Source organism: Sciurus vulgaris (genome assembly GCF_902686455.1).
Source record: "Sciurus vulgaris genome assembly, chromosome: 14".
Taxonomy (NCBI): Eukaryota; Metazoa; Chordata; class Mammalia; order Rodentia; family Sciuridae; genus Sciurus; species Sciurus vulgaris.
In genome coordinates, this window is record NC_136475.1 from 10,744,224 (window position 1) to 10,771,452 (window position 27,229).

The following is a 27,229-nucleotide window of genomic DNA, read 5'->3' on the forward strand; positions in this document are numbered from 1 at the left end:
TTACTGAAGAAGCCGAAATGTCTTTATTGCTTTTGCAGGACAGGCATTGATCCCTTCTGAGAGGTGGCAACATGACCCCACCCTCCATTGAAGATCCTCTTAAAGATTCACTTCTCAGTACCAGTACACTGGGGACTAAGCTTTCAGCACATAACTGCCATAACTAAACCATAACTCTGTGACTACTGTGCTGTGTATTGGAGAAATACACAGCCAACCAAAACATGGTCCCAACACGCCAGGAGCTTACGGTTTGTGTAGAAACAGAGATCCTGCCAAAAGCATGAAACCTGGGACGTTTCTGGATCCGGCATCCAGTGCCTCCAAATCTGTAAGTTCACATATAGACATGGGTTCATGTCCCTAAATTGAATACCGAAAACAATACTTATTTTCTAATTCTCAATCTGATTTGAGGCTGAGGCAGAAGGATCACAGGTTCAAGTCCAGTCTGGGTGAAACTTAGATCCTGCCTCAAAATCCAAAATAGGTCTGAGAATGCAGCTTAGTGGTGGAGCACTTGCCTAGCACGCATGAGGCCCTGAAACCATTTTAAAACCATTTTTAAAAAATTTAATTTGGCCTAAACGTTATTATTGCACTCCGCATGGACAAAACATTCAGCTGTATGTAACTTTTCCTAAGGGAACAGGAGTGTGAAATGAAAGCATTTAGAAATTATTCAAAAATATTCTGTTTTTCAGTTTCAAAATGGATGTTCTTTGAACTTTTTAAAAGTTTTTTGTTAATTTTTTACAGACTGCATTTTGATTCATTGTACACAAATGGGGTACATCATTTTGTTTCTATGGTTGTGCACAATGTAGATTCATACCATTTGTATAATCATACATTACATAGGGTAATGATGTCTGTGTCATTCCACCATCTTTCATACCCCACTCCCTCTCATTTCCTTCTACGTAATCTAAAGTTCCTCTGTTCTTCTCTCACCCCCCACGCCCCCACCTCCATTATATATCATCCACTTATCAGGGAAAACATTCAGCCTTTGGTTTTTTGGGATTGGCTTATTTCACTTAGCATGATATTCTCCAATTCCATTTATTTATTTGCAAATGCCATAATAATATTATTCTTTATGGCTGAATAATATTCCTTTGTGTGAACCTCTGTCTGTAGTTGAGATTGCTAGTAAAAAGAAGAAAAAGGAGGAAGAAATCGTTTAGGGAGAATTACTTTATTTCCTTCTATTTCTGACACCTGGAGGGGTGGAGAAAAATACACTTTAGGGGAGGATCAATACCTGGAAGCCTACAGCAGCTCGTTGAAGACAGGAACCTGTGTGTTCTAGCCACCCTTTGTTCTCCTTGCTCTCTTGCACATCCAGCTCAGATAACACCAGTGTTGGCATGCTCATTGTCCTGATATCTTATGTAGGTCCTGATGCTTTTGAGCCCTGCATTAATGCAGAATTGTCATCTAAGATAATGGGCATGAAATGAAATCGGATCTCATTGATTAGCTTAAAGGCATTAATTTTCATTCTGCCATTATTGAATATGCAGTGTGTATGTGGCCTGGGGGAGATGGAAACCTAAAGGATATTGGAGAGAGATTTGTATGCTTCAGTGTCAGGTGTGCTTGCCTGCAGTGGGGTTGAAGTCATCTGCATTTAATACCAACATCTCAGTTCTTGTCTCCGTTGCCAATCCAATAACAAGGACAAAATTTTGAGAAGAAGGAAGATGTTTTATTGGTTTGCTAGTAAAGGAGAAAATGGGACTCCTCAAGGTTGTGATTGTCCCCCCTGGGGAAACACAGTGTTCTCCAAAGAGGAATACAAGGCCTGGGATCCAGGTATTATCAGAGACAATTAATGAGTGTCCGCAAGGTATTCTTGAGAAAGTCCTTCCGCCAGTTCCCAGATTTGAAGTTTTCTTTATTCTCATGAGTAGTGAAGGACACAGTAGCTTAGCCTGGGATGCAAAATGTTTGTTACTCCCACTGTAAGGGACGGAGAGATGGGGAAGAAAAAGAAAATGGAAAAAAAAAAATGTCAATTTTAAAAGGAGTCCCTGTGGTTGAGCAGCAAGGTTTTTACTCAAAGCATAAAGTAGGCTCCAGACATGTAAGATAAAAGCAGCCCCTTTGAATTTAGTGCCATCCCATACTGTGCTAAAGTTAATGTTGTGTAGATCAAAGGAAAGCACACTGGTTAATTTTTGCCAAAGTTTGGGTAGAAAATCTCAACCTCAACAGCCCACAGCTAGAGGAAGAAATCTTAATGCTAAGTTGAATATTTAGAAATACAATTGTCTAGAAGGAAGTCTTTAGAGGACACGTGGGCATGCCACTGTATTCTTTTTCTTTCTTTCTTTCTTTTTTTTTTTTTTTTGTTTGCTCTTTTTAGATATACATGACAGTAGAGTGTATTTTGACATATACATATATGGAGTATAATTCTAATTAGGGTCCCATTCTTGTGGTTGTACATGATGAGAAGTTTCACTGGTGGTATATTCATATATGAACATAGGAAGATTCTACTGTCCTCTATTCTGATCCCCTCTCCCTTCCCTTCATTCCCCTTTGTTCTACTCCACTGAAATTCAGCTCTTCCCTCCCCTGATTATTGTGTTAGAATCCTCATATCAGAAAGAACATTGTCTTATTTCACTTAGCATGATAGTCTCCAGATACATCCATTTACCAGCAAAAGTCATAAAGTCATTCTTTATGATTGAGTAATACTCCATTTTGTAGATGTTCCACATTTTCTTTATCCATTCATCTGTGAAGGGCACCTACGTTGGTTCCACAGCTTACCTGTTGTGAATTGAGCTGCTATAAATATTGATGTGGCTTCATCACTGTAATATGCTGATTTTAAGTCCTTTGGGTGTAAAATGAGGAATGGGAGGAATGGGATAATCGGGTCAAATGGTGTTTCCATTCCAGGTTTTCTGAGGAATCCACACTGCTTTCCAGAGTGGTTGTACCAATTAGTGCATTCGTTTTCTACTGCTGCATAACAAATACCACAAACAGCTGCTTGAAACAGTTCACACTTGTTAACTCAAAGCATCTGTAGGTCTAAAGTGTGGACAGCTTGGCTGGATCGTGTGCTAAGGGTCCCACAGGCTGCAGAAAAAACTCTCTGCCAAGGTCGGGTATCTTCAGAGCTCGACTGGGAGAGGGCCTGCTTCCAAGCTCCAAGGTTGCTGACAGAGTTCAATTCCTTGGACTGTAGGATAGATGGCAAACTGTTCCTTCGAAACCAGTACCAGAGAGAGGCTCCAAGAGGGGCACTGTGAGGCCATCATGTGAATGCAGTCGCAACGACCTGTCACCTTTGTGCGCAAGTGGAGGTCCTCCCTGGCTGGAGGAAGAGGGTACCCCACAGTGTTGGGGCAGGGATCCTGGCCCTTAAACCACCACTGCAGTTCCCTCTCCAGTTAAATTGTCTTTCAGGCCAAAGGCCTGTTCCCTTCGTCTTTCCTCACTATAGTGCTGAACAGTGTGCTTATTCTAAGTGGCACAGTTTCCCGAGGACAATTTAGAATCGTGCAGGCCACACGTGTGTGGCTGAGTTCCATCTCTGCCAGAAGGAGAAGGAAGAAAAAACAGCAGCTTTTGATGTGAACAAGTTTGTGTCTGAAACCCTGTCACGTAATTTGCCTTGTTTCTCTAGAAACGAGATAATTTGCTTAACATAGGTAGTAGCTATCCCTTCCTTCCTTCTCATATTTAAGGATTAGTAAGTATTGGCTTTTGTTCTTTGTTCTGTAGCTTAGTTTCACCTTGGTTGTTTTTGTCAGTTTTTTCATTGCTGTGACCAAAAGACCTAACAAGAACTATCTTAGAGGAGAAAGAGTTTATTCAGAAATCTGAGTCCATAGACCACTGACTCCATTCTTCAGGGATCAATGTGAAGCAGAACATCATGGTGGAAGAGTGTGGTGGAAGAGAGCAAGTCACCAAGAAGTTGAGAGAGCACTCCTCACCACAACAAAATTTAAACCCCAGTGGCATGCCCCCAGTGACCCACCTCCTCTAGCCACATCCTACCTGCCTTCAATTACCACCCAGTGAGTCTCTGTTAGGACTAATTCACTGATGAAGGTAATGCTCTCATAACCCAATTATTTTACCTCAACATCTTTGCATTGTCCACTCCTGAGCTTTTGGGGGATACCTGATACCTAAACCTTAACACTGGGGCAATTAGGCTCCACCTCTTAAAGATTCCACCACCTTCCAACACTGCCAAGCAGAGACCAAGTCTTGAACACATGGGCCCTTGGGCAACATTCCAGATCTAAACAATAGCAGCTCCATTCACCCCAGTTTGGAGAAACATTAAAAGGTGAAAGTCAAAGTTTACAAGGAGAAACCTGACTAGCTATCTCTGGGACAGTATTAGGCAGATTAATCAAGGTGTAGGTTGACAAAAGGACTACAGTCCCCTGACTCAATCCCTCATGGGAATCCAAAACCTTCTGTGCAGAAGTGGGGGAAGTGGTCGGGGGTGGAGAGGAGAATCCCAGGACTCCTTGATAAGGGGGCCCCATGGACTGTGGAACCAAACCCATCGATGAAGCCCTGTGGTAAGAGCAGAAAAAGGTTGATAGGATTACAAAAGGTTTTAGGCAGAGAAATTGTGTCTTCTTTACCTGCATGTTTTAGGGTGGACATACACTTGCCCTACCCAGTATTGTAAAACCTAAGTCAGCTGACAGAGTATTGAAGGGGGTCGCAGTTAGGAACATAGTAGTCATGGGATTGAGGGAGAATTGGTGTAGTTGAACAGTCTTTATGTGAAATGGTTGTGTGTCTTTTACCTGATTGTACCATGGGGATGGACACTGTCTGACGGGAGGATATTTCTCCTACCTAATATTATAAAGTGGAAGGTATCGATGCTGCACAGGACCTTAAACATCAGCGATGAGAGCATTACTCTATGCAGCAGAGACCAAATATCGAACTAACTTCCTTCTCTCTCCCTCTCTTTCTCCTTCACTCTCTCTTTCGTTTGTCTGTTTGTTATTTCTGCAATCCCATGGTGCGGGGGACTCGAACCCGGGTCTCTTTCTCTTCCTGTGGTACTGGGGATTTTGTGTGTGTGTGTGTGTGTGTGTGTGTGTGTGTGTGTGTTATTGGCATATATTAGGTCAGCAGTCTATCACTGAGCTACATCTTCAGACTTTTTTTTACATTTTATTTTGAGACAGGATCTCCCTAAATTGCCTAGGCTGGCCTCAAACTTATGATCCTCCTGCCTCAGTCTCCTGAATATCTGGGGTTATAGGCATGTGTCACTGTGCCTGGTACATATTTCTTATGGTGTCACAGGTCCTATGGCGTGTGAGGCCTGGAAGGCTAAGAGAAGGAAAGAACGAGAATGTAATCATGAGTAAGTCCAGCCAGGGAAATAGTTTCATTTTTTTTTCATCTAAAACTATTTATAAATATTACAATATTTCTTCATCTTTCAGTAAGACTTTATATTTTAGATGAAGTGATATTTTATATATTTATGAAATGATCCCTTACCCCTGAAGGGGACATAGGCAAAAAAAAAAAAAAATTAAATATATACGTGTGTGTGTGTGTGTGTGTGTTTAAATTGAGAATGACTGATGAATTAACAGTATTTAATGGCACCACATTTAACATCTTAGACATTTTCCTCAGTAAATTCCTGAGACTCAGCAGATGGGCTAGGGATGGTATATGATGAAGACCAGGATGGTTCTATCCTATCTAACTAATCATTCTGTACACTGTGCAGGTAGTGACATGGAAATTATGAGGCGTATGGAGCTCGTGTGTTATTTCCACATTGTTTGTACCGTGCTATTAAGTCCTAGATGAAAACAAGCCATGCTGAAGGATCAGAGAGGTCCCAGCCTCCAGGAGTGCCCAACCCTGTGAAGCACGTGCCGTCAGGCCCTCCCACACCCCTGGACCTCTCCGGCTTCTCAGTCGGTTCGCTTCTCTGTGCCTACAGTCTCTTCTTGGAAATACACAAAAATGTGTTGCCTTCTTTCTTAGCAGATCACAGTAGCAAGGAATTGTCCCTCATCCCACCCCATGAGTAGACCCTCAACAAATGACTCAGAAACAGGTGTCTCAACACTGCAGCTCCTGCCCCTGGGATAGAGTATTTCTGAGGCGTGTGTTGTCCCATTCCTGACAGCAGCTTCCTGCAGGGTTGGGCACTGGGGCCCAGAATGGTAGCTGACTCAACAATATCTGTTTTATTGGCGGTCTCCCCTCCTCTGTATCACTGAGCCTCTCCATACCAGTGTTCCCTGCACCTCCCCAATAAACTACCTGCACTCAAATCCTTGTTTCAGTTTGCTTCTGGGGGAACCCAACTATGACATCTCAAGTATGGAGTCTGTGCATGATATCTCTTGGCAACTCAGTCCCAAAGAGAATACTGGGAATCAACTCATGGTCCAAGTCAGTGTAGTAATTTTTTTTTTTTTTTTTTTTTTTTTTTTTTTTTTTTTTTTTTTTTTTTTTTGGTACTGGGGATTGAACCTAGGGTTGCTTAATCACTGAGCTGCATCCCCAACCCTCTTTATAATTTATTTAGAGGTGGGGTCTTTTTAAATTGCTTAGGGCCTTGCTAAATTGCTGAGGCTGACTTTGAACCTGCAATCCTCCTGCCTCAGCCTCCCAAGCCACTGGGATTACAGGTATGCACCACTGCACCCAGCAGTGTAGTAATTCTTGGTTTTCAAATCACTTGGAAATTACCTTGTCTAAATGTATTTTATGCTAGTAGTATTGACATTGAAGAAGCTGGTTATTAGATTAAATGCGTGTTTCTGGGGAAAGCCCTGAAGAAATCATTTTTAAAGGAGACATGAAGAACATTCTGGACTGTCCATATGCAGGGATGAGAATCAAAATATTTAACAACTGATTTGGTCTAGGCTTCAACCAACCATCTTCAACCAAAGATGATTATGCTGCAGGCTGCCACCCCGATCAACTACTGGTTCTTCCCTCTGAAACAGGGATTTCTGGTTTTGTCTGGGTTTAGCTGGGTTAAGAGGTCACTGGGCAGAGGAGAGTTTAACTTGGCCTTCTCCATGTGGCTCATAGGTAGGATTACTTCTCAGAAGAGACAGGACAAGCAGAAATATCCATTGGAGTTACAAGTGCAGTAGGGGCCACTTGGAGATACTTTGTGAGTTTACACTCCACCATATTATTGTGTCCTCTCCTGACACACAAGTAAAAGTCATCAAGGTGATTCAATTTCCTTCTAGAAAATAGTCTCCACTCCATCATAGGTAGTCTGGGCAAGACTGAAGAGCAAAGCAGTCAAAAGACAGGTGTTAAACTGAGAAGAATCCACACCCCCACACACACCACACACAGGGACTTGAGAGAGGAGCAGAGGAACGTCTCTGGAGTTTACTTGTGCAGAGAGGGTGCTGATGGTTTCACACGGGGGGATGCTATTAAAGTATGCTTCATCAACTGCTGCTCTCCAGGACCCTGGGGCAGACTTGCCTGGTTTCTCTCTCTCTTAGTTTTTGTTGGTTCTGGGGAAACTTTGGATAGCCTTCTAGTAATTTCTTTTATTGCTTAAAAAATTTCAGAAGCGGTTATTTGTATCTTTGCATCCAAAGGACCATAATTAATGCCAGTGCCAACTGCTTTTATCTTCAGCCTTCTTTTGCAGGCAATAGACCCCTCAGAAAGAGTATGTGACAACGACTGACTATAGAAGAAAAGAAGCCAGTCCACACACCTTCAGCAAACAAGAGAAGGAAACAGGAGGTTGGTGTGGGCATCACTGGAAGGTCAGCTTCAACTCTGTCAGCTCTCAGTTACTTACGGAGCTAGACTTCTCTCCCTGGCTCCTCCACTGTCTGATGGATTGACTGGCTTATGAACAAGGAGCTTCTCATGAGCAAAGCCCTTGTGATTTGGGAAGAAATCAAGGACAAAGGCTCAGATAAGACTCACTTCACTTCCTGTTAGTAATTCTGATAAATGGGGTAGAGGTGGGCATTGAAGTCAATGAGTTCTTGCCATAATATTCACTTTGGCTTCAAAGCAATTGTCTGTATGTCTATGTATATTCCATGGGAACCATATCATGGACTAGGTAGATTTTCTTTTGTCTTTACTTATTATTTGTGTGTGTGTGTGTGTGCATGTGGTGCTAGAGATTGAATCCAGGGTCTTGTGCATGTTAGGCAAGGGCTCTACCATTGAGATGCCTCTCCAGCCCCCTCTTTCTTCTTCTTTTAATACTTACTTTCAAAAAATGAATTTTCTTTCACAATTTCAACCATTTTGCCAGGGTTAAGTACAACACATTCATATCAAACTTAAAGAGGGGGTATTTGTGTACCCTACCAACATGGCCCACATACACAGCTGTGCCTAGAAGCCATGTCTTCTGTAGAATTTAGCTCTGGCAAGAAGATCATTGGCGAGGTCAGTGTCTATGTCTGCAGGGGTGACAATGGTTTCAATTCCTGACTTAAAGGCAGAGAGACCACCTGAAATGAAAAAGAGAGGTTTAGACTCTACTATTAACTGTCAGCAGAAATAAGATGCAAGCATTCCCTGGACATCCCAGCTATCCAGGCAGATCTTCCAAAGCCTGTAGTCCCATCTCTTGCTTCCCTTCCTCTCTTCCTGAAAGGATATGCTACCCTGAGAATCATTAGGAAGACTCCATCTGTTTTATTTCTCTCTCTCTCTCTCTCTCTCTCTTTTCATGTTTTTTGGTTTTTTTCCTGTGAGAATCAGATTTGTGTTTTATGTAGTCCAGAGCTGGCAGAAATGGATGCCCACAAATCTTCAGTCTGAGATCATAACACTCTCTCATTTTTTCAGTAATTCACTCACATGTTCACCCACTCATTCATTCATTCAGTACGATTTTAGACACCCACTCTGTGGCAGGAGAAGTGCCTCAGCAAGTGCGTGTTCCCCGTAGTCATTTCTTCACACAGGTATGTGAACTTGCATGTGCTATTTTACCCGAGAATTTTATCTTCACTAGTTATTTATATATCTTAACATAATTGTGCTTTACTCTGGTGTCAAGAGAAAAAGATCCTGGTCCGGATTCCTTCTTTTGAGACTTTGAAATAGAAAATTGTTCTGAATTCAGACAAAGTGTGGAAAGAAAAAAGGTTTACACATACTCTGCATCTGCAGGAGGCAAACAGGAAGTGGTGTGACCAGATGTGTAGAGAGAAGAAGCCATGAGCCTAAGAAAATAATCTGGCTTTCTAGCTGGGATGGCTGGCTGCATGATGGTACCTCCAAAGTCACACAGAATGCAGAAGGAAGGGCAAATTTATAGCACAAGGCAAGTAGAGAATTCCATCTGAGAAATGCTGTACTCAAGGGGGTCTTTGTTCAACCATGCTGCAGAGATTTCCATTGGACCTATCAGGGTACCTGAAGCTCTCAGAATGCTCAGAGTAAGTTTATTCAAGCAATTTAGAAAATTATTAATAACTTCTCCCATCAGGGAAAAGCCAATGAAAAGAAGGTAAATGCACTGTTTTGTGTTAACTTTTGCATTATGTCTCAAGGAATCACTTAATGGTTTAATGTCAGACAAGAGATGCAGTAAGGGGCTGGGGAGATAGCTCAGTTGGTAAAGTGCTTGCCTTGCAAGCACAAGGCCCTGGGTTCAATCCCCAGCACCGAAAAAAAAAAATGCAGTAAGAACCCCAATATCCTGAAGAAGGATAAAATTGGTGAAGGTGGACCACTTACGGTACAACAACAGCTCCTTCCCAGCCCTCTGCTCTTAGGGAGGTTCAGGGTACATCTGACATTTAATAGTCTCATCCACTGCTTCTTTCAACCAAGTACTAAAATTATTGCCTACCTTGAAGGTGTTGAGCGGCACTCCACTTGGGGAATTTTCTCTGGATTGCCTTAATTCTGTCTGTGAGAATACCAGCACCTTGCGAAAGGTGCTCTTTGCTGTCCCAGGAACCAACAGGGCGGTGAATTTGTTTATCAAGCTAGAAAATTCAGATAAGAATATTAGTATCTGGTCCAGGCAACACATTTTTCTGCTGATCTTAATTTCTCCTCATTGTGTTCAAATTCATAGATGCTGGCCAAAAGTCGATTCTACTATCCTGTCTTTCATAGGGAAAAGAATCAGAAAAACGATTTGGGAGAAGCAGACATGCACAGTGTTAGCTAGGCACTCTGATACACAAAAAGGAGAGGAGGAGGGGGAAAAATTGTTTAAAATAAAGATTGTCACCCAAAGTCTAGACATTTGTAGTTTTAAAAAAATCCAGCTAATTCAAATAAAAATTTGTTTCTAACTGGGAAGTCTAGAAACCTGGGTTTCTACAAACAATTTAAAACAGATCCTGAGGGGCCAGGCACAGTGGTATATACCTGTAATCCCAGTGACTTGGAATGCTGAGATTGGAGTACAGCAAGTTTGAGGCCAACCTCAGCAACTTAGTCAGGTCCTAAGCAACTTATCAAGACCCTGTCTCAAAATAAAAACAAAAAGGACTGGGGATGTAACTTAGTGGTAGAGCACATCTGGGTTCAATCCCCAGGGCTGCAAAACTAATTAATTAATTAATTAAGAGCCAAAGGACTGGGGATGTAGCTCAGTGGTAGAGAGCTTACCTAGCAAGCATGAGACCCTGGCTTCGAACACCAATATCATGAGGGGGGAATAAAAGAGAAATAAATAAAATATAACCTGAATGCAAATAGGTTGGTAATTTGGATCCCCTTCCTCCAAGTTACCTGAAGAAAAAAGTGGTTCAAGTAAGGCTTAATTACAGAGCTGACCAGGGATTGAACTCAGGGACACTCAACCACTGAGCCACATTCCCAGCCCTAGTTTGTATTTTACTTAGAGACAGGGTCTCACTGATTTGCTTAGTGCCTCACTTTTCCTGAGGTTGGCTTTGAATACTTGATCCTCCTGCCTCAGCCTCCCAAGCCACTGGGATTATAGGCGGGTGCCAGATTTTCATGAATGAAATTTAAAAGTTTAAGAATTCCAAGAAGACACCTATAATAATGAGTGCCCTTTATAAAACTTTCCCAATTGAAGTAGATTGACTATTATTTACTGCAGAATTGTATTTATGACACATATAAAATACTTTTAAGAAAGTATTGAATAACTGATAATAAGCCTTGACTGAAATACCAAAGCTGTGTTACAGAAATCCAGAGCAAGTCATGCTGAAGCACCTGCAGAGGGACCCTGGGGAGTTTAGGGGCCTGCAAAGGGATTTCCTTTGGGTTGAGCTTCTGCAAGGAAGGATGAAGTGGCTGATGGAAAGTCTCCAACTAAATACCTGCATCAGGCCAAATTTAAGTCCCCGGTGGTCCCAGCCTTCTTGCAGGATAGCTCCTCCGTGGCTTTCTCTGGAGATGATGGCTGCAATAATAGCAGGGTCAATGCAGTGCCTCTGCCCCACTTCCTTGATCAGAGTCTGATAAGGCTTTATGGCCTTCAAATCCATCTCAGCAAACATTTCAGAGCCACGGATCCCTAAACCAATAGAAAAGAAACTGTTTTCTCCGGAAGAGGATCTTTTCCCAAAGCATACTAATTTAGCCATGGCCCCTGACCGCTGTCCTCGGTTTGGAACAACCATTTCTGTGATATCCTTTTGGCCCTTGGCTGCAGAAACCCTGACAAGTCCACAGCCCAGACAGGTGCCACTTCTGCTGTTTCTCCTTCTTTCTGCCATGTGGGTGCCTCCAGAAGACTCCTGGGCTAACTGTTGGCATCTGAGATTAAATCTTGTTCTCTACCCCACCACTTAGTTGGTGCTAGGGGAGTCCCTCTTCCCTACTGAGCACTGGGATCTGTAAAATCGAAGATGTGGGGTTCCATGCGACCCTGTGGTTCCTTCCATCTCTGACCTTCTAATTCTGGGATAACATCACAAGGTAGATTTGGGAACAGGATTACAAAGGGAAGGAAGTACAAAGAGAGAAAGATTTGCTTAAAAATGCTTAATGTTAAGCTGGGTGCAGTCATGGGCCTTTGTTCCAGCTACTTGAAAGACTGAGGCAGGAGGATCTCCTGAGCCCAGGAGTTCAAGGCCAGCCTGGACAATACAGTAAGAACTGGTGTCTTAAAAAAAAAAAAAAAGAAGAGAGAGAGAGAACCTTTATTCTTCATGTGCTTAACATGAAGTAAGCCTAAAAAGAAAATGAAGACAGAATCTGTAAGGAATAGTTTCAATATGTAGAAATAAACACATCTGGTCGAGATTTGAAAAGGCTGGGTGGGGTGGATTAGAAAAAATTTGTTAGGTTGGGCAGAAGTCTATTCTTTAACTTTGAATTTTGATATGATTATTATAATAATGATGACACCTTTCTGAAATTAAGTTAACTTTCTAAGAAAGAATCTGGAAATGACAGAAGGCAAATTTGCTCTGGTTTTTGCTTACCGCAGTTAATCAAATTGTCTATGTCACAGGGAGCCCCTGAGGTCTCCATGGTCATGATGTCCCCGTAGCAGCCGTGGTACAGGTGGGGAAGTGGGTGAGGGTTCATGGAATGGGTGAATGGGTAGGAGCCCCTGGAAGTGCCTGGGAGGCAGAATGATAATCCACAGGAAACCCGTGAGAAGGTGTTGCTTGAGCTGCTATTAAAACACAAAACCCTGCTAACCCAACAGCGAGGGCCATAGACTCAGTCCTCAAGTCCCTTTTACCATTCTCAGCACATCAGACAAAACAGAAGTGCCCTGTTCCCACTCTGCTCTAGCCTTTTGGCTGTGTTTTTAGCTGTAGTACTTAATTCTAAAACACCACACAAAGTATTATGAAAATTAAATTGTATGGCTCTCAAATATATTTGCTACAGTCTTTTTTAAAATATTTTTTAATCGTCAATGGATTATTTATTTATTTATTTATTTATTTATTTATTTGCAGTGCTGAGGATCAAACCCAGTGTTAGATCCTTAGGCCAAAGTAACTCCATTTTGAAAATCAGTACCTGCCCACCCAGGCATGACCTTCCCAGTAGGCCCACCCTGAAAGAGTCTCTAAACTACCAAACCATGGCAAAGACACCAAATAACAATCACAGGGCCAAACAGGTTGTCTTTTAACTACTCCATTGTACATGATTATATAGTTAAGTTTGCTTCTGCACCTTGCAGAAGGGCAGCCTGGCAGACTTTCTCTGTCAATAAACCCTTACTTGAACTCAGAGCTGTGACTCTCATGGATATTTGAGCCAGCTACCCTAACACCCAAGGCCTCACACATGCCAGGCAAGCTTCTACCACTGAGCTACAACCCCTGCCCAATTAAAATAGTCACCATTTTTTTTTCCCCCTGGCCTGGGGATCAGACCAAGGGCCTCCCACATGCTGAGCATGCACTTTACCACTGAACTACACCCCCAGTCAACCATGAGAGTTTTAAGCAGGAACTTAGGGGAACATTTTTAAACACTTCTGACAGGATTTCTAGGGATATAAACATCTCAATGAATGATCTGCCTTTGTTTACAAAGGTGAGAAAGTTACTCTAACAAGTTAAATGTATTTTGTGTCTTACTGGTATGAAGATGAGGTTCTATATCTATTTGATAGAATTAGAAATAAAAAATTAATTTACCAAATATACCAATTCTTATTTTTTTACTCTGTTATTATGACATGAACAGTTCCATTCAGTCTATTTGCTGAAAGCAATAGGACATTTTCTGTGATGTTGAAAAGTTTGTTCTCATAATTCCAAAAATTGTTGACTTGTAATTTAAGATTACAAATCTCTTCTATAAGAATTAACTTTGTTAAAATATTTGATATAAGAAACTATGTCAGGGCTGGGGGTGTAACTCAGTGGTAGTGCACTTGTGTATCATGTGTAAGATCCTGGATTTGATCTCCAGCATTGCAAGGAAAAAAATTGTATCATCTCACTTAATGATATAAACAAGTTTTGTTGTTGTTGCTGTTTTGCTTACAGTATTGGGGATTGAACCCAGGGGCTCTCTACCACTGAGCTATATCCTCAACCTTTTTTATTTTTTATTTTGAGATAGGATCTAAGTTGCCCAGGTTGGCCTTGAACTTGCAATCCTCCTGCCTCAGTCTCCCAAGTTGTTAGAATTATAAATAGTGTTTTTTAATAGAGAGATGGATTTGACTCACCTACCACAGGTACAATTCTGAGTAACATAACAGCATAAAGAAATAGTATATTTTCTTAGAATTAAGCATATAATGAGTAGAGCTGTTATTTTTATTTTATAAGGAAAACAAAGTAAAGATGAACTTTTTAAAAGCATGCAAAAGCAAAACTCACCAAAACAAATAAAAATACAGGGACAGCTCACTCCCGTCCATAATCAGGCAAAAAAGGAAGTGGGAATGGACCAGAAAATTAATGACGAAACTCTCAAATAATCTTAGGATATTGAGGAAGTTTATCTAGATAATAAAAGTGGTAGAAACAGCAAAGTCATCAAACTAAGAAGTGTGAATTTCCATATGATCCACAGAGAGGCTGTCCTCTCAGCCCCTGCAAGGCTCCTGTCCCGGGCCTCATGCTCACAGTGCATGCAGGAGACTGAGCTGCCGCCTCATCCACAGGCCCTGTATTCGGGGATTCAACCAACTGTGGGTCAAAAACATTTGGGAAAAAAATTGCACCTGTACTGCACATTTATAATTTTTATTGCCATTATTTCCCAAACAATACAGAAATCAGATGGGGAAAGTAGGTCAGTGGTAGAGCACTTAAGGCCCTGGGTTCAGTCCCTAGCACTGAATAAGTAAATAAATAAAATTAAAAATTAAAAAAACTATGATATTGTATAACTTCTAACATTGTATAACTAATATTATATAACTTCATAGAATTTACAATGTTTTAGATATAAGCCATTTAGACATGATTTAAAGTTCACGGGAGGAGGTGCACAGGTTTTATGCAAATACTGTATATCATTTTATACTAAGGCCTTGAGCATCCGCAGATTTTGGTACTCCACACAAGTCCCAGAACCAGTTCCCCCAGACACAGAGGGTCAACTGTATACCTGAGCTAATGAATGACATATTCATAACACAGACCACATGCAAAACTGAGGTGTGGGGGGTGGAAGTGAGGCTGTAGACGGAAATCACCTATCCAGAAGTTGACTCCTCTTTCCCCCTCTGCTACCACCATGACCCAAACCAGCATCATTGTCCATCAGGATTATTCCAGCAGCCTCCTGACCTACCTCCCTGCTCCACTCTGGCCACCTGTTCTTCACCCAGCAGCCAGAGTGATTCTGGGAACATGTATGGGATCTGTCAGTCATCCCTCAGAGGAGTGGCCAAGTCTGCATTGTGTCCTCCACGCTCCCCCTGATCTGACCCCCGACTCCTTTCCCAACTTCTCCTTCCCTTCCCTCGCTCACATTCTTCTCTGTGCTTATCCTTCAACGCACAAGGCAGGTTTCTGCCTTGAGTCCTTGCACTGGTGGTTCCTTTGGCCTAGAATGTTCCTCCTGTGGCTATATGATTTGCTGCCTGACTGCCTTTAGGTCCCTGTTCAAATATCACATTATCAGCAGCAGATATAGAAAATCCATAGACAAAAATTGAAAACAGTCCTTAAACATAAAAAATGCTCAATCACACTCAAAGAGAGATCCATATTAAAACAGAACTAAGGCGGTATTTTTAAGGTCTTTGTCAAGAAACCGAAAGTTTGATAACATATTCTGTGTCTGAGACTATGAGGATATAAGGAATGTATTAGTCAGCTTTCTGACACTATGAAAAAATGGGCTTCTCATACCAGATCTACTGAACCAGAATCTTTAAGTTTGAGGTCAAAGAATCCCACACTTTGACCAGATTCCCAGTTGACTTCTATGCGTAAAGGTCAAGAACCACTGCTTCAAGAGAACTGGAATGTGACCACAGATGCTATGCTATTTGTGCTGGCATAAAAAAGGCCCTTTTAAAATTAGAGTCACTTTTCAGTTGTATGCAGATAATATGGTAGTTCATAATTAATCCCCTGACTATTTAACTCTGCTCCCACCTGGCAATTAGAAATAAATAAAAATATAAAACTGCTGCCCCGGTTTTGACCATAAGTAACCGGAAGTTATTGCTTTGGGGTAGCCCTGCTTTTCCAAATTAGAATTGAATATTTTGGAAATACTTTCTTCTTAATCATTAACCTATAAATAAAGGAACTTGAACATTGCTTACAATGGGTCTTCATTGTTCTGAAGCTGAAGTTTTGATTTTTTCTCATTCAAGAACCCTTGCCATCTCACCAGCCTCCCTTCCAGCTTTGCCCCTGTTCTGATCACTGACCTGCTTACTCTATGCCCGACACTTTTCATGCCTTTCTTCCTCTGCTCTTTCTTTAACATGGAAGCACCAAGCATGCTTCAACTGCCAAGCCCTCCCTGAAACCTGCCTTTCAGGTTTGAACTTCCTAGCTGGGTGTGAGAACTTCTTTTCAAATTTCTCTCAGATGGTGGATTCTTTTCTCTATGTATGCTTTTCATTCTCTCTACTGCCTGGCATTGATAATTTTTCTCTTTCTATATCTTGCTTCCCAAGGCTCTGTTGTATACAATTCCTAGTGAGATATCAAGGCTAGTAGGCGCACCATCAGGCAGGAAGTAGATAGACTGATCAATATTTAAATTTTAAATTCCTACTGATACCTTCTTCACCTGCTTGGCAAGAAAAATGCACTCCTAATTATAGAAATAAGCATCTGATTAATGGCCAAGCAGTCAGGAGAGCTCACTCTTCCATTACATTTCTCTTTCTGATTTATGATCCATATTTGATGTTTTCATGGACACCATGTAAACAAAGATAAATGTTAATAACTTACCAATAAGGACTGTAAGTCCCCAAAACACAACAGAGGGTAGCATGGTGGTGAATCTTATCCGCCAGGACCTGTTCTGATTTGAAATAGAAACTGATTAATTTTAAAATGTAAATATGTCTTAAGGGAAGTTGCTCTGAATTATAAAAAAGCTTGGAGTCATTTCTAATTCGGTATCCATTTTCCATTCCCAAGATCGTATTCTCACAGCCTCAGCAGATGGTTCATTGGTTTATACTCTTTCCTAAGCATAAACTCCTAGTTCATTTGAATCCAGTTATATATTAACACAGGACCACACACATCTTCTATCTCACTCCTCACACACTTAAAAGAGTGTTGTTATGCTCTATTTTTCCCAAATAGGCTCTTTTCTTGGTTTCATTCAAAAGACAGATTACAGGTATTATATGATACAAGAAAGCCAGATTTACCTGGTTTGCAACCTCCCAGAGAAAACCTCCCCTCTCTCTTGGAGAAGGTCTTCGGTAGCAGCAACCTGAAGGTCAAGATTTTGTGGAGCAATGCTCTTTGTCCTATAACACAGGTTTAATAATTGGAGAATCCATTAGTCCGTAGATCTGCAGCTTCAGCTGAGAAGACCTCAGTATGGCTTCACTGTGAAGGAAGCTTTTAAGCACAGCATGTAGACTCACCTGCCTCTTCTTACCTTCGTCTGTACCAAGGATTGGTAGAGGAGCTTTATATATGTGGTTTAAAACCCTCTCTTTAAACCATTGGCCTAATTAGGCCTGATCATAATAGTACTTCGCGTTTAGGTAGCCCTGTTTAATAAAAGGACTTCAAAGTACTTATTAACCACTATTAATTAATTAATCTAATGAAGCCCTAGATTGTACTGGAGGCATCTATTTGGTGGATTGTTTCTGGATATCTAAAATTGTGCTAGGTAAACAGCTTTTGAATTTGAGACTAAGAAGCAGATACTTAGCCTAAAAAAAGATAATAAACAGGAAATGTCAGCCACTCTCAATGCTGGATTGGTGGTTGGTCTTGTTCCCCATTCCAATGTCACATGATCCCCGTACCAATATGTCACATGAGCTCATCCCACCAGGTCACATGACTGATAGGTGACTTTAGGTCCTAGCACCAAGTCCACCTCTGTCAAACAGGTGTGAGAATGTCACCTGCCTTGGGAGAACAGTACCAAGCCAGAGTAGCAACGTGGTGCTTTTTGCCTAAACTCTCTGGGGAGGTGGGACAAAAAGATTTGGCTTAGAGAACATCTGTCCTTCAAGTAGCCTCGAGCTTAGCATTCAGGGAAGGGGGTAGAAGCATTCTCAGCCAATGAATGATCCCTGCCTTGACTCTCAGGAAAATGACACGCAGGTCTTTCTCTACTGCCATGTCACTGCTGGGGTTAGGGCTGCTCCTCAGTAAGGGGTTTTGCATGCCCCAAGACAGCCCTTAGAAACACATAGATTATTACTGGTGATGGTGGCACATTACATGTCACACTGATGTTGTGTTTGTGACCTGCCCCAGTGCAGGGTGAGGCTTCTAGGCTAAGTGCAATGAGCTGTTTCAAGAAAAGAGGAAGAAGGATGGACATAGAACTGAAAGTGAGGTAAAACAGGTGAAGGCTGAAGCTGTCCTCAGGTGCTCCTGGAGAATAAGTGTTAATAAACATTTAAAGCAGGGCGTGATGGCACACAGCTAGTCCCAGCACTCAGGAGGCTGAGGTAGGAGGATCAGGAGTTCCAGACCAGCCTGGGCAACACAGCAAGATCCCATCTCAAAACAAAACCAAAATTTAAAGTACTATTAAATGTGAAGCTTACTTTTTTTCTTTTCTTTCATGCTTTTAGAACTGGGCTTTGAGAACTTCTAGGAATCAGGGTCTTAATTGCCAGATCCTCTGCAACTAAATCAATTGTTTTCAAAATATGTGGGTTATTCTTTGCCCCAATGATGAGAAAAACATGAATCTGTATTCGAAACCCTTCAAATGCCAGATTCCTATGCACATTACATTATTCAATCCTCTACTAACTCTATGAGGAAGATATTGTTAGAGTTGAGAATCAAAAAGTTAAGCATCTTGTCAAAGGTGGCAGAGCCAGGATTTGAACCCATGTCTGTAAGATTCCATCATGAGGAACCAGCACTACAGACCTATGACCCTGCAAAGCAATTATTGCAACAGGTCAAATCAGCCTGCCCATGAAGCACCACCTGTGGTCTGAAGGAATAACACCAGCCACAGAAGATGACACCACTGCCTTTCAAGTATTTGAAGGTGCTGTTGCAACTTCTAAAATACAAAGTAATATCAGTTAACTAAATCCACAGTGCCTTTTTCTCGATTTATATTTTCTCCATCAATAATAATAAAATGGTTAAAATGTATTGACTTGTACAGGAGGTTTGGTAGAATACTAGTAAGGGGCGTGGCTAGGTTTGTTGTACTCTGAAAGTCTAACTCTTTTCATTTCAAAATTTGTAATTCTTTTATTAGCATGCTTTTACTCCATAGCATTTTCTTTTTCTTTCTTATTGGTGCATTATAGCAGCACATAATGGTGGGATTTGTTGTTACATATTCATACATACACACCATATAACAACATAGTCTGGCCAGTATTACTTCCAAGCACTTCCCCATCCCTCCTGCTACCCCTGGTCTTTTCCTCCACTCTACTGATCTCCCTTCAATTTTCATGGCCTGCCCCACTGCATACACCTTTCTTTTTCTTTTTCTTCTCTAGCTTCCTCATATGAGAAAAAAACATATGACCCTTGACCTTTTGAGTTTGGCTTATTTCACTTAACATAATGTTCTCGAGTTCTATCCATTTTCCTGCAAATGACCTGATTTCATTTTTTTTTATGGCTAAGTAAAACTCCATTGTGAATATATACCACATTTTCTTTATCCATTCATCCATTGATGGACAGCTAGGCTGGTTCCATACTTTAGCTATTGTGAATTGTGCTGCTACAAACATGGGTATGCGTTACCACTATAGTATGATGACTTGAATTCTTCAGGATAAATACCAAGGAGTCATATAGCTGGGTCATATAGTGACTCCATGCCAAGTCTTTTTTAAAATATCTTTTTAGTTGTTGATGGACCCATTTTTTATTTAATTATATTGGTGCTGAGAATCGAACCCAGTGCCTCACACACGCTAGGCAAGCACACCACCACTGAGCCACAACCCCAGCCCCATGCCTAGTCTTTTGAGGAAACTCCATACTGATTTTCACAGTAGTTGTACTAATTTACAATCCCACCAATAGTGTAAAAGTGTTCCTTTTTCTCTACATCCTCTCCAGCATTTATTATTTGAATTCTTGATAATTGCCATTCTGACTGGTATGAGATGAAATCTCAGTGTAGTTTTGATTTGCATTTCCCTAATTGCTAATAATGTTGAACATTTTTTTCATATTTCATTTGTATTTCTTCCTTTGCAAAGTGTCTATTTAATTCATTTGCCCATTTATTAATTGGGGTAGTGAGGGGTTTTTGGTGTTTTCTGAGCTCTTTATAAATTCTAGATATTAATCCTGTCAAAAGAGTAGTTAGCAAAGATTTCTCCTATGCTGTAGGTTCTCTCTTCACATTCTTAATGTACAGAAACTTTTTTTAATTGGATGCCATCCCATTTATTAACTCTTAGCATTATTTCCTGAGCTTTAGGGGTCCTATTGACAAAGTTATTTCCTGTGCCTATATGCTAGAGTGTCAACCCTATGTTTTCTAGGCCTTACGTAATTTCTTGTCTATTTCCTATGTCTTTGATTCATTTTTGATTTATTTTACTTGTTTATTTTTGGTACCAGGAATTGAACCCAAGGGCACTTACCCACTAAGCCACATCCCCACCCCTTTTAATTTTTATTTTGAGACAGGGTCTCACTAGGTTGATTACAGCCTTGCCAAGTTGCTGAGCCTGGCTTTGAACCTGCAGTTCTCCTGCCTCAGCCTCCCGAGCCTCTGGGATTACAGATGTGCACCACCATGCCTGCCTTCTAGTGTTGATTTCTATGCAGTCTCCATGAGAGATAAGGGTCTAGTCTCATTTTTCTACATATAGATAACCAGTTTTCCCAGCATAATTTGTTAAGGAAGTTGTCTTTTCTCCAACTGAAAGTCTACAACCTAGTGGTTAAATGTGAGTTCTATTACATGAGAATCTTAGAAATGTCTTGATATTTGAAAGAAATTCACTGAATGAGTCCCCATCTCTTTCTGGGGATACAGAGCTTGACTATGCATGTGAATCATATTGACACTGCCAGGAGGGGCTTGAAGGAATTGCGGCACCTGTCACAGTCTCCATAGATCCCTCAGGCTTCCCAAAATGAAAACACAATTACATGCAAACAATGTCCTTACTATACAAACAAAACTCCATCTTTTTTTTTTTTTTTTTTTTTTTTTTTGGTGCTGGGGATTGAACACAGGGCCTTGCACATGCGAGGCAAGCACTCTACCAACTGAGCTATTTCCCCAGCCAAAAACTCCATCTTGCTATACAAAAATAACCCTGATCCTCTGCCCCTTCCAAGACTTTTCAGCACAGCAATTCTCTGGTAGCTTCTGATGATTCCTGATACATTTGAGGTTGCTGACATTAGTGATGAAGACTTCGGTCACCCAGAACATCTAAGGCCTCAGCAGCAGACTGAGTCAAGCTGTATGGAGGTTCTCCACAAAACCCACTTGCTTTGGTCAGTCTCACCAAAAGCCCAGTGTGGCGGGGAGAGCTGCGATTGACACGGTTTACAATCTCATCTCTACTGCTCACCATGGAAGGACAGGGCAGGCCTCATTCTCCCGTGGAGGTAAAAAGGCTGGATAAGAGCCAGGAATCCTTGAGGTCTCCTCTGGCTCCAAACATCTATTGATGTTGGTGAGTCCAGCCCATCTGGCATCCAGAAGAGGGAAATCCAAATGGGAGGTGCAGTGGAGAGGCTGAAATACAGCTTCAGTCTTGGCTATGGTCTTTGCCATTTTTCAAGGGATCTTGGACTGTATTTTAGTTCTCACCAAAGTCATAAGCACAAAATAGGTCATCGTGCATCTTAGGTTGGCTTTCCAAGTAAATTTTTTTTTCTGTCTTGTATTTGGCAAACAGTAGAAGTCCTTTATCATAGGTAGGCCCAGAATTTAAATTGAAGACCTTGGTCTTCAGCCTTTTTCATCTTGACAAGGACAGCACAGAGGGAGTGTTGCCTGCTTGTTGGTCTCAGTGGATTTCCCTGTCAGGCTACCTAGGTCATGATAGGTAAGAGCATTGCCAAGGAAAGTTCTTCACTATGAATGCATCAAGGGTAGCCTCAAAAATTTCAAAAACAATGGAAGTGACTGAGACGTACATTGAACTGCCAATTAGGATTCTTTTGATCATAACTGCCAGGAGACTCTCGGGTCCAGGTTCTGGTTGGTGTGGCTCATCAGTTGGAACCACAGCTAGGGGAATCATTACTGGGCCACGTGTCTGTGACTGTGATGTTCAGGTCCAAACCTCTGTCAGTTCCACAGACTTTTCTCTTCCTTTAGCTGCCTGTCAGCTCCTTAACCTCCTTCCTGCCCTCTCTGAGGTTAATCTGATGACACGGTTGTATTGATGGATGACAGAGACTTAAAGTAATGTCGTTTTCAGGTACACTCTAAAATTTTAACCAGAGGGTATAATGCCTGAAGTCTCATTTTTCTCAAAGTGAAAAACGAGTCAATCTGCCAGGGGACACAGAAACCAGAGGATAAAGATGGCACACATCTCTGCAAAAGCTCATTATTTTTATGATACAACACAGGCACTTTAAAAATCCCTTATCATGGAGAAGAATGTAAAATCTGCATGGATGTTTAAGATAGAACATCACATTCCAGTGAAAGCTCCCTTCCAGCTCTCTCGGAGACTCTGCTCCCAGCTTCCCAGAGTGGCCCTTCCGTGCCCCCGCCACTGGAAAGCTGCGATGGGGAAGTCGGAGAGGGCACTGCCCTGGGAGATGAGTGCTGATGGAAAACGAGGCACCGTGTGCAAGGAAGTGGATTTGCTGGGGGTCCCACGAGGGACTCCAAGTCACATCACAGGAAGAGCTTCCCTGGTGGCCGGAGTCTGCCCAGGTCAGGCCCTGGGTGGTGAAGGAGTCCAGCGCCTCTGGCTCCGAGGTCTTCTCTCCCGCTCCGTCCCCAGGCAGCGGTCCGTGGCGGTGCAGACTGGCTGTTGCTGCCATGTTACCATTTGCGCATTCCAGCCACGGCCCTCCTTTCTCAGGAAAAAGAAGGCAAGGAGGACGGCCACGAGCAGCTCCTGGAATCTTTCTGAGTTAATTTTCCTCTTCTGTAAAATGGAGATGATAATAACACCCCATGGCTTTGTTTCAAAGATAAAAGTAAATTATACTCGTGAAAACATGTTATCCACAACAGCACTTCACACACATGCCAGTTATTATCAGGCTGGGTTGCACTCAGGTCTTGATGGGTTAGCTTCTTGTTGATTTATTCATCTGCTTGTTTATTTATCCATGGGCTCAGAAGAAATAATTAAGAGTTGGTTTATAGGACAGGAAGTAGGAGGCAAAGCCTCACTTCAGTCTTGAGGGAAGTACAGCAAGACAAGCAAGGGCTCTTGCTGTGACTCTGCAGCCTGCCTGGTGGGCCTGGAGAAGGACAGTACCAGGAAAAGTCACACAAGTGACTATAGCCCCAGAATCGTTGCTGTGGAGCAGCTTAGGAACCCGTAGGATGAAGGGGCTGCAGGATAATGCATGGCAACTTCAGTGCCAGTGGCCAGAGGGCAGGCAGAAGGGAGTCCTTCCATCAAACTGCACTGGCAAATTCCATTTGGCCTCAGGAAATTCCAACACCAGGCTTGTACTTCTGAGCATGCTTCTTGTCTCAGTTTTAATCTACCAAATGAAAGGTAAGAGGCCATACCCACAGCAACTCGTTCTCTTTTTTGAGACAGGGTCTCCCTGATATTGCCCACCGTGGCCTTGGACTCCTGGGATCAGCCATCCTCTTGCTTCAGCCTCTTGAATAGCTTGTTTTGTGGGGTTCACTATTGTGCCCAGCTCTCCACGTCAAACATTTGATCAGCGTTTCAGAGAAGAAGATAAACAAATGTCAACAATGCCCATGAGAAAAATAATCTTAAACATCATTCGGTATCAGAAAAATGCAAATTAAAATCACAATGATATAATTTTTTTGAGTCATTGTACACAAATGGAGTACAACTTCATTTCTCTGGTTGTACACGATGTAGAGTCACACCATTTGTGTAATCATAATGTACATAGGGTAATGAGGTTTGTCTCATTCCACCATCTTTCCTTCCCCTTGCCCCCTACCCTCTCCTCATTTCCCTGCATACAATCCAAAATTTCTCCATTCGTCCCTTATCGTCACCCGTTATGTATCAGCATCCTCTTATCAACAATGACATAGTATTTCTAAAAATAAAACTAAGATCAAATAGTAGCTCTGTGTTGGAGAGAAGATGAAGCAAGAATTCTCATACATTGCTAGTTGGAATGTTAAGTGGTTGGAATGATTGCTTTGGAGAACTGTTGAGCAGTTTCTTATGCAGTTAAACATACATATACCCTATGGCTCAGGAATCACATTTCTGGGCATTTACCCAAGAGAGATGAAAAACAAATATCCCCAAAAGATTAGAATGTTTGACCTACACAGGGGCTCAGGGTTCATCCCCAGCACTGAAAACAAAGTTCAGAGCACCTTTATTCATAATAGCCCCAAACTGGAAGTACTCCAAAAAATTTATTAGTGGAAGAATTTAGCAGTATAGCTATATAATGGAATAATAAACAGATTTAAAAATAAACAAATTAGAAAGAACTTCACTTGACCTAGACTGGGTCAGGTGTCCACCTCTGGACCACTCACCATGTCTAGGAAGAGATGAATTTGAAAAGGGATTTCCTTGTGGTTTGGAAAGGAGAAGGAAGAAGTCTGGGTTTAAAAAGAACGTGTTGTAGTTGTTTTCTACACATTGGAGGGGAAGAAGAGCTGGGGCAATACCTGGAGAGCTGGCCTCCTGGCCATTCCATCATGGCTGACCCTGGCCTGTCCTGAACACATTCAAATGCTGTCGAGGATATTGAGGATTTAGGAAACAGAAGGCGTCATTCAACCAGGTAAAGTTGAAGGCAGGAGTTCAAAAGCTAGGGAGTAGAGATTGGGATCAGAAAGGAATGGGAATAACTCTTCCGTTATAACAAGAAGAAAAGGAAAACTCGCATAGGGGATGCGGTTCAATGTATTGAATTAATGGGAGAAAACAGAGTTCTCTCATGGTCCTTAGATCCGCTCTGAAATAAGAGATCAAATCATGCACTGAGAATGAAAACCATGTGGAATTAGAACATGGAGAAAACGTGGAAACGCTGCTCTGGAGAGAGAACTTTCAGAGAGCAAAAGAGACCACTGGGGTCCAGATAGGGACTAATGGAGATGGGGGTCTGCAAGCGTTTTGAGGCTTCCGTGTGCGTGGATTTGACTCAGCCACCTGAGTATGCACAGCGAGAAGGCAGAGGGCGGGCAGGACCCAGGGCCAAGACGCAGCTCAGCAGATGTTGTGGAGAGACACAGGAGGTCTGGCAAGTGAGCCAGAGTATTGGCAAGAATATGGCAGAGGGACTGGAACATGGAGTCTGAACTAGTCAGAAGCGAGGGAAGAAAGTAGGGGCTAGTTGGGAGCCAGGGGGTAGGCTCCAGTTGAAGGCTTTGGAAGTGGGGCGGATCCAACACCTTTTGGCCCCAGCTTACATTGTGAGACTTATCTCCATCTCCACCCATAGCTGTGACAGTAACCTGCAAGCTTGTGCCCGCTCTGCCACACCCCAGCTCTCTCCCTGTCCCTACCTCCTGCAGCCCTTATTTCTAGGAGAACTGGATCTTCTGTGGCTCTCTCCTGTTCGTTCTCCTTGGTAACACGAGCCAAAGCACGGGCAGAGGGACTGTCTGGGGATGGCAGGGGAACAGTGTGCAGATGCCGGCCATCCTGGCCGTGAGCAAAGGCTCTGGTGATCTTTCATCAGCCAGAGGCCCTCACAGGGCACAGAGCGGAAGCAGGGGCAGGGCCTGCGCTGGAGGCTGTTTAATAATAAGTTTTCTTGTTTAACAACAGAAAATTGTTTATGATGTATTGTTAAGCTCTTTATTAAGTGGGTTGTTAAATGATATTAGTAAATATTTCCAGTTTTTAAGTATGTACACGTACGGGTGTGGGAAGTAATCAGAATCGCATCTTTTCACTTGATGTCATGCAACTATTCTTCACAGCGCGGGTACCACACTGACCCGTGGAAGCAGGCAAGGGGGTCCCTGCTCTCCATGTCTCCACCAAGCCCTGCTCTTAGTCATAGGCGAGACATCTCATCTTCCTCACTGAGGTTTCCTTGTTGGCCTTCTTTCCATACATGCTTATTGGTCATCTGAGCTACGTCTTCTCTGAACTGCCTGTTTATGTCGTTGGCTCTCTTTTCTCTGGGTGGGGTGCCTTTTCCTCATCTTTAAATGTAGGAGTCCTGACAGACTGCAATCTGGATCCCATCCCCGTGTTTTGTTAATCCCATGCTAAAAAAGGAAAGGAAGGGAGGAAGGAAGGACGAAAAGGAAAATAAAGATTAAAAGGAAGAAAGGAATTTTGCAACAAAAATCAAAATGCTAAGACATTATGAGGATACCATCGGTACTTCCAGTCATTCAAGGGTTCTCCAAGGACCTTGGATTGAATTAGTTGTCCTTGGAATGAAATGCTGTTTTAAAATTCTCTAAGCTCTTAAGGGATCCTGCTTGTTCTCTAAAGTTCCACCAAGTCTGACCCCACAGGTGATTGCTGGGAGGGGCTTCCCGGGGGTTCCAGGGGGTCGTGAGAACTGCAAGGCCATCTTCCAGAACTCCACAGCTTGGTGACCGGATGGTGGACATTCAGGGGTCAGTCACAGTGGTTCATACTTCTCAGGGTCGAGGGATAGACTCTGAGTTTCGGTTTCTGGTGGGCATAGCAATAGAAAACTCTGGAAAATGTTGACCTCCCTGAGGGCCCAATCCAGAGACAACAGGGAGAGAGGACATCTCGGGATTCACAGCTGGCAACACGCACCCTCCAGATGTGAGGCATAGCAATAGAAAACTCTGGAAAATGTTGACCTCCCTGAGGGCCCAATCCAGAGACAACAGGGAGAGAGGACATCTCGGGATTCACAGCTGGCAACACGCACCCTCCAGATGTGACCCACGCTCAGCGGGTGTTCCTGAAGCTGGCTAGGGGTAAGAACGTCTCAGACATGTCTCCAGCCTCTGCCAGCCCTCTAGGACCCTGGGTCTAGAAAACCAACTTCAAGACAGAGGTAAATGGCCCAGTGGG

General features: G+C 42.4%; 1 protein-coding gene across 5 annotated transcripts; it reads right to left on the reverse strand.

Annotated features, from left to right (window-relative positions):
- Window positions 1-7,787: 7,787 nt before the first annotated feature.
- On the reverse strand, window positions 7,788-17,499 carry LYG2 (lysozyme g2). 5 transcript variants are annotated; one of them, XM_079111350.1, is made up of 6 exons: window positions 17,279-17,499; window positions 16,848-16,920; window positions 12,423-12,563; window positions 11,313-11,509; window positions 9,854-9,992; window positions 7,788-8,501 (listed from the first exon to the last, which is right to left on the reverse strand). In XM_079111350.1, the coding sequence occupies exons 2-6, from the start codon at window positions 16,888-16,890 to the stop codon at window positions 8,383-8,385; spliced, it is 639 nt and encodes a 212-aa protein (XP_078967476.1). In that variant the 5' UTR covers window positions 16,891-16,920; window positions 17,279-17,499; the 3' UTR covers window positions 7,788-8,382. The 5 variants fall into 5 exon arrangements, with proteins under 5 accessions (XP_078967476.1, XP_078967475.1, XP_078967478.1 ...); XM_079111349.1 differs by lacking the exon at window positions 17,279-17,499 and having other exon boundaries at window positions 16,848-17,206; XM_079111352.1 differs by lacking the exons at window positions 16,848-16,920; window positions 17,279-17,499 and adding an exon at window positions 16,313-16,841.
- Between the last annotated feature and the right edge of the window lie 9,730 nt (window positions 17,500-27,229).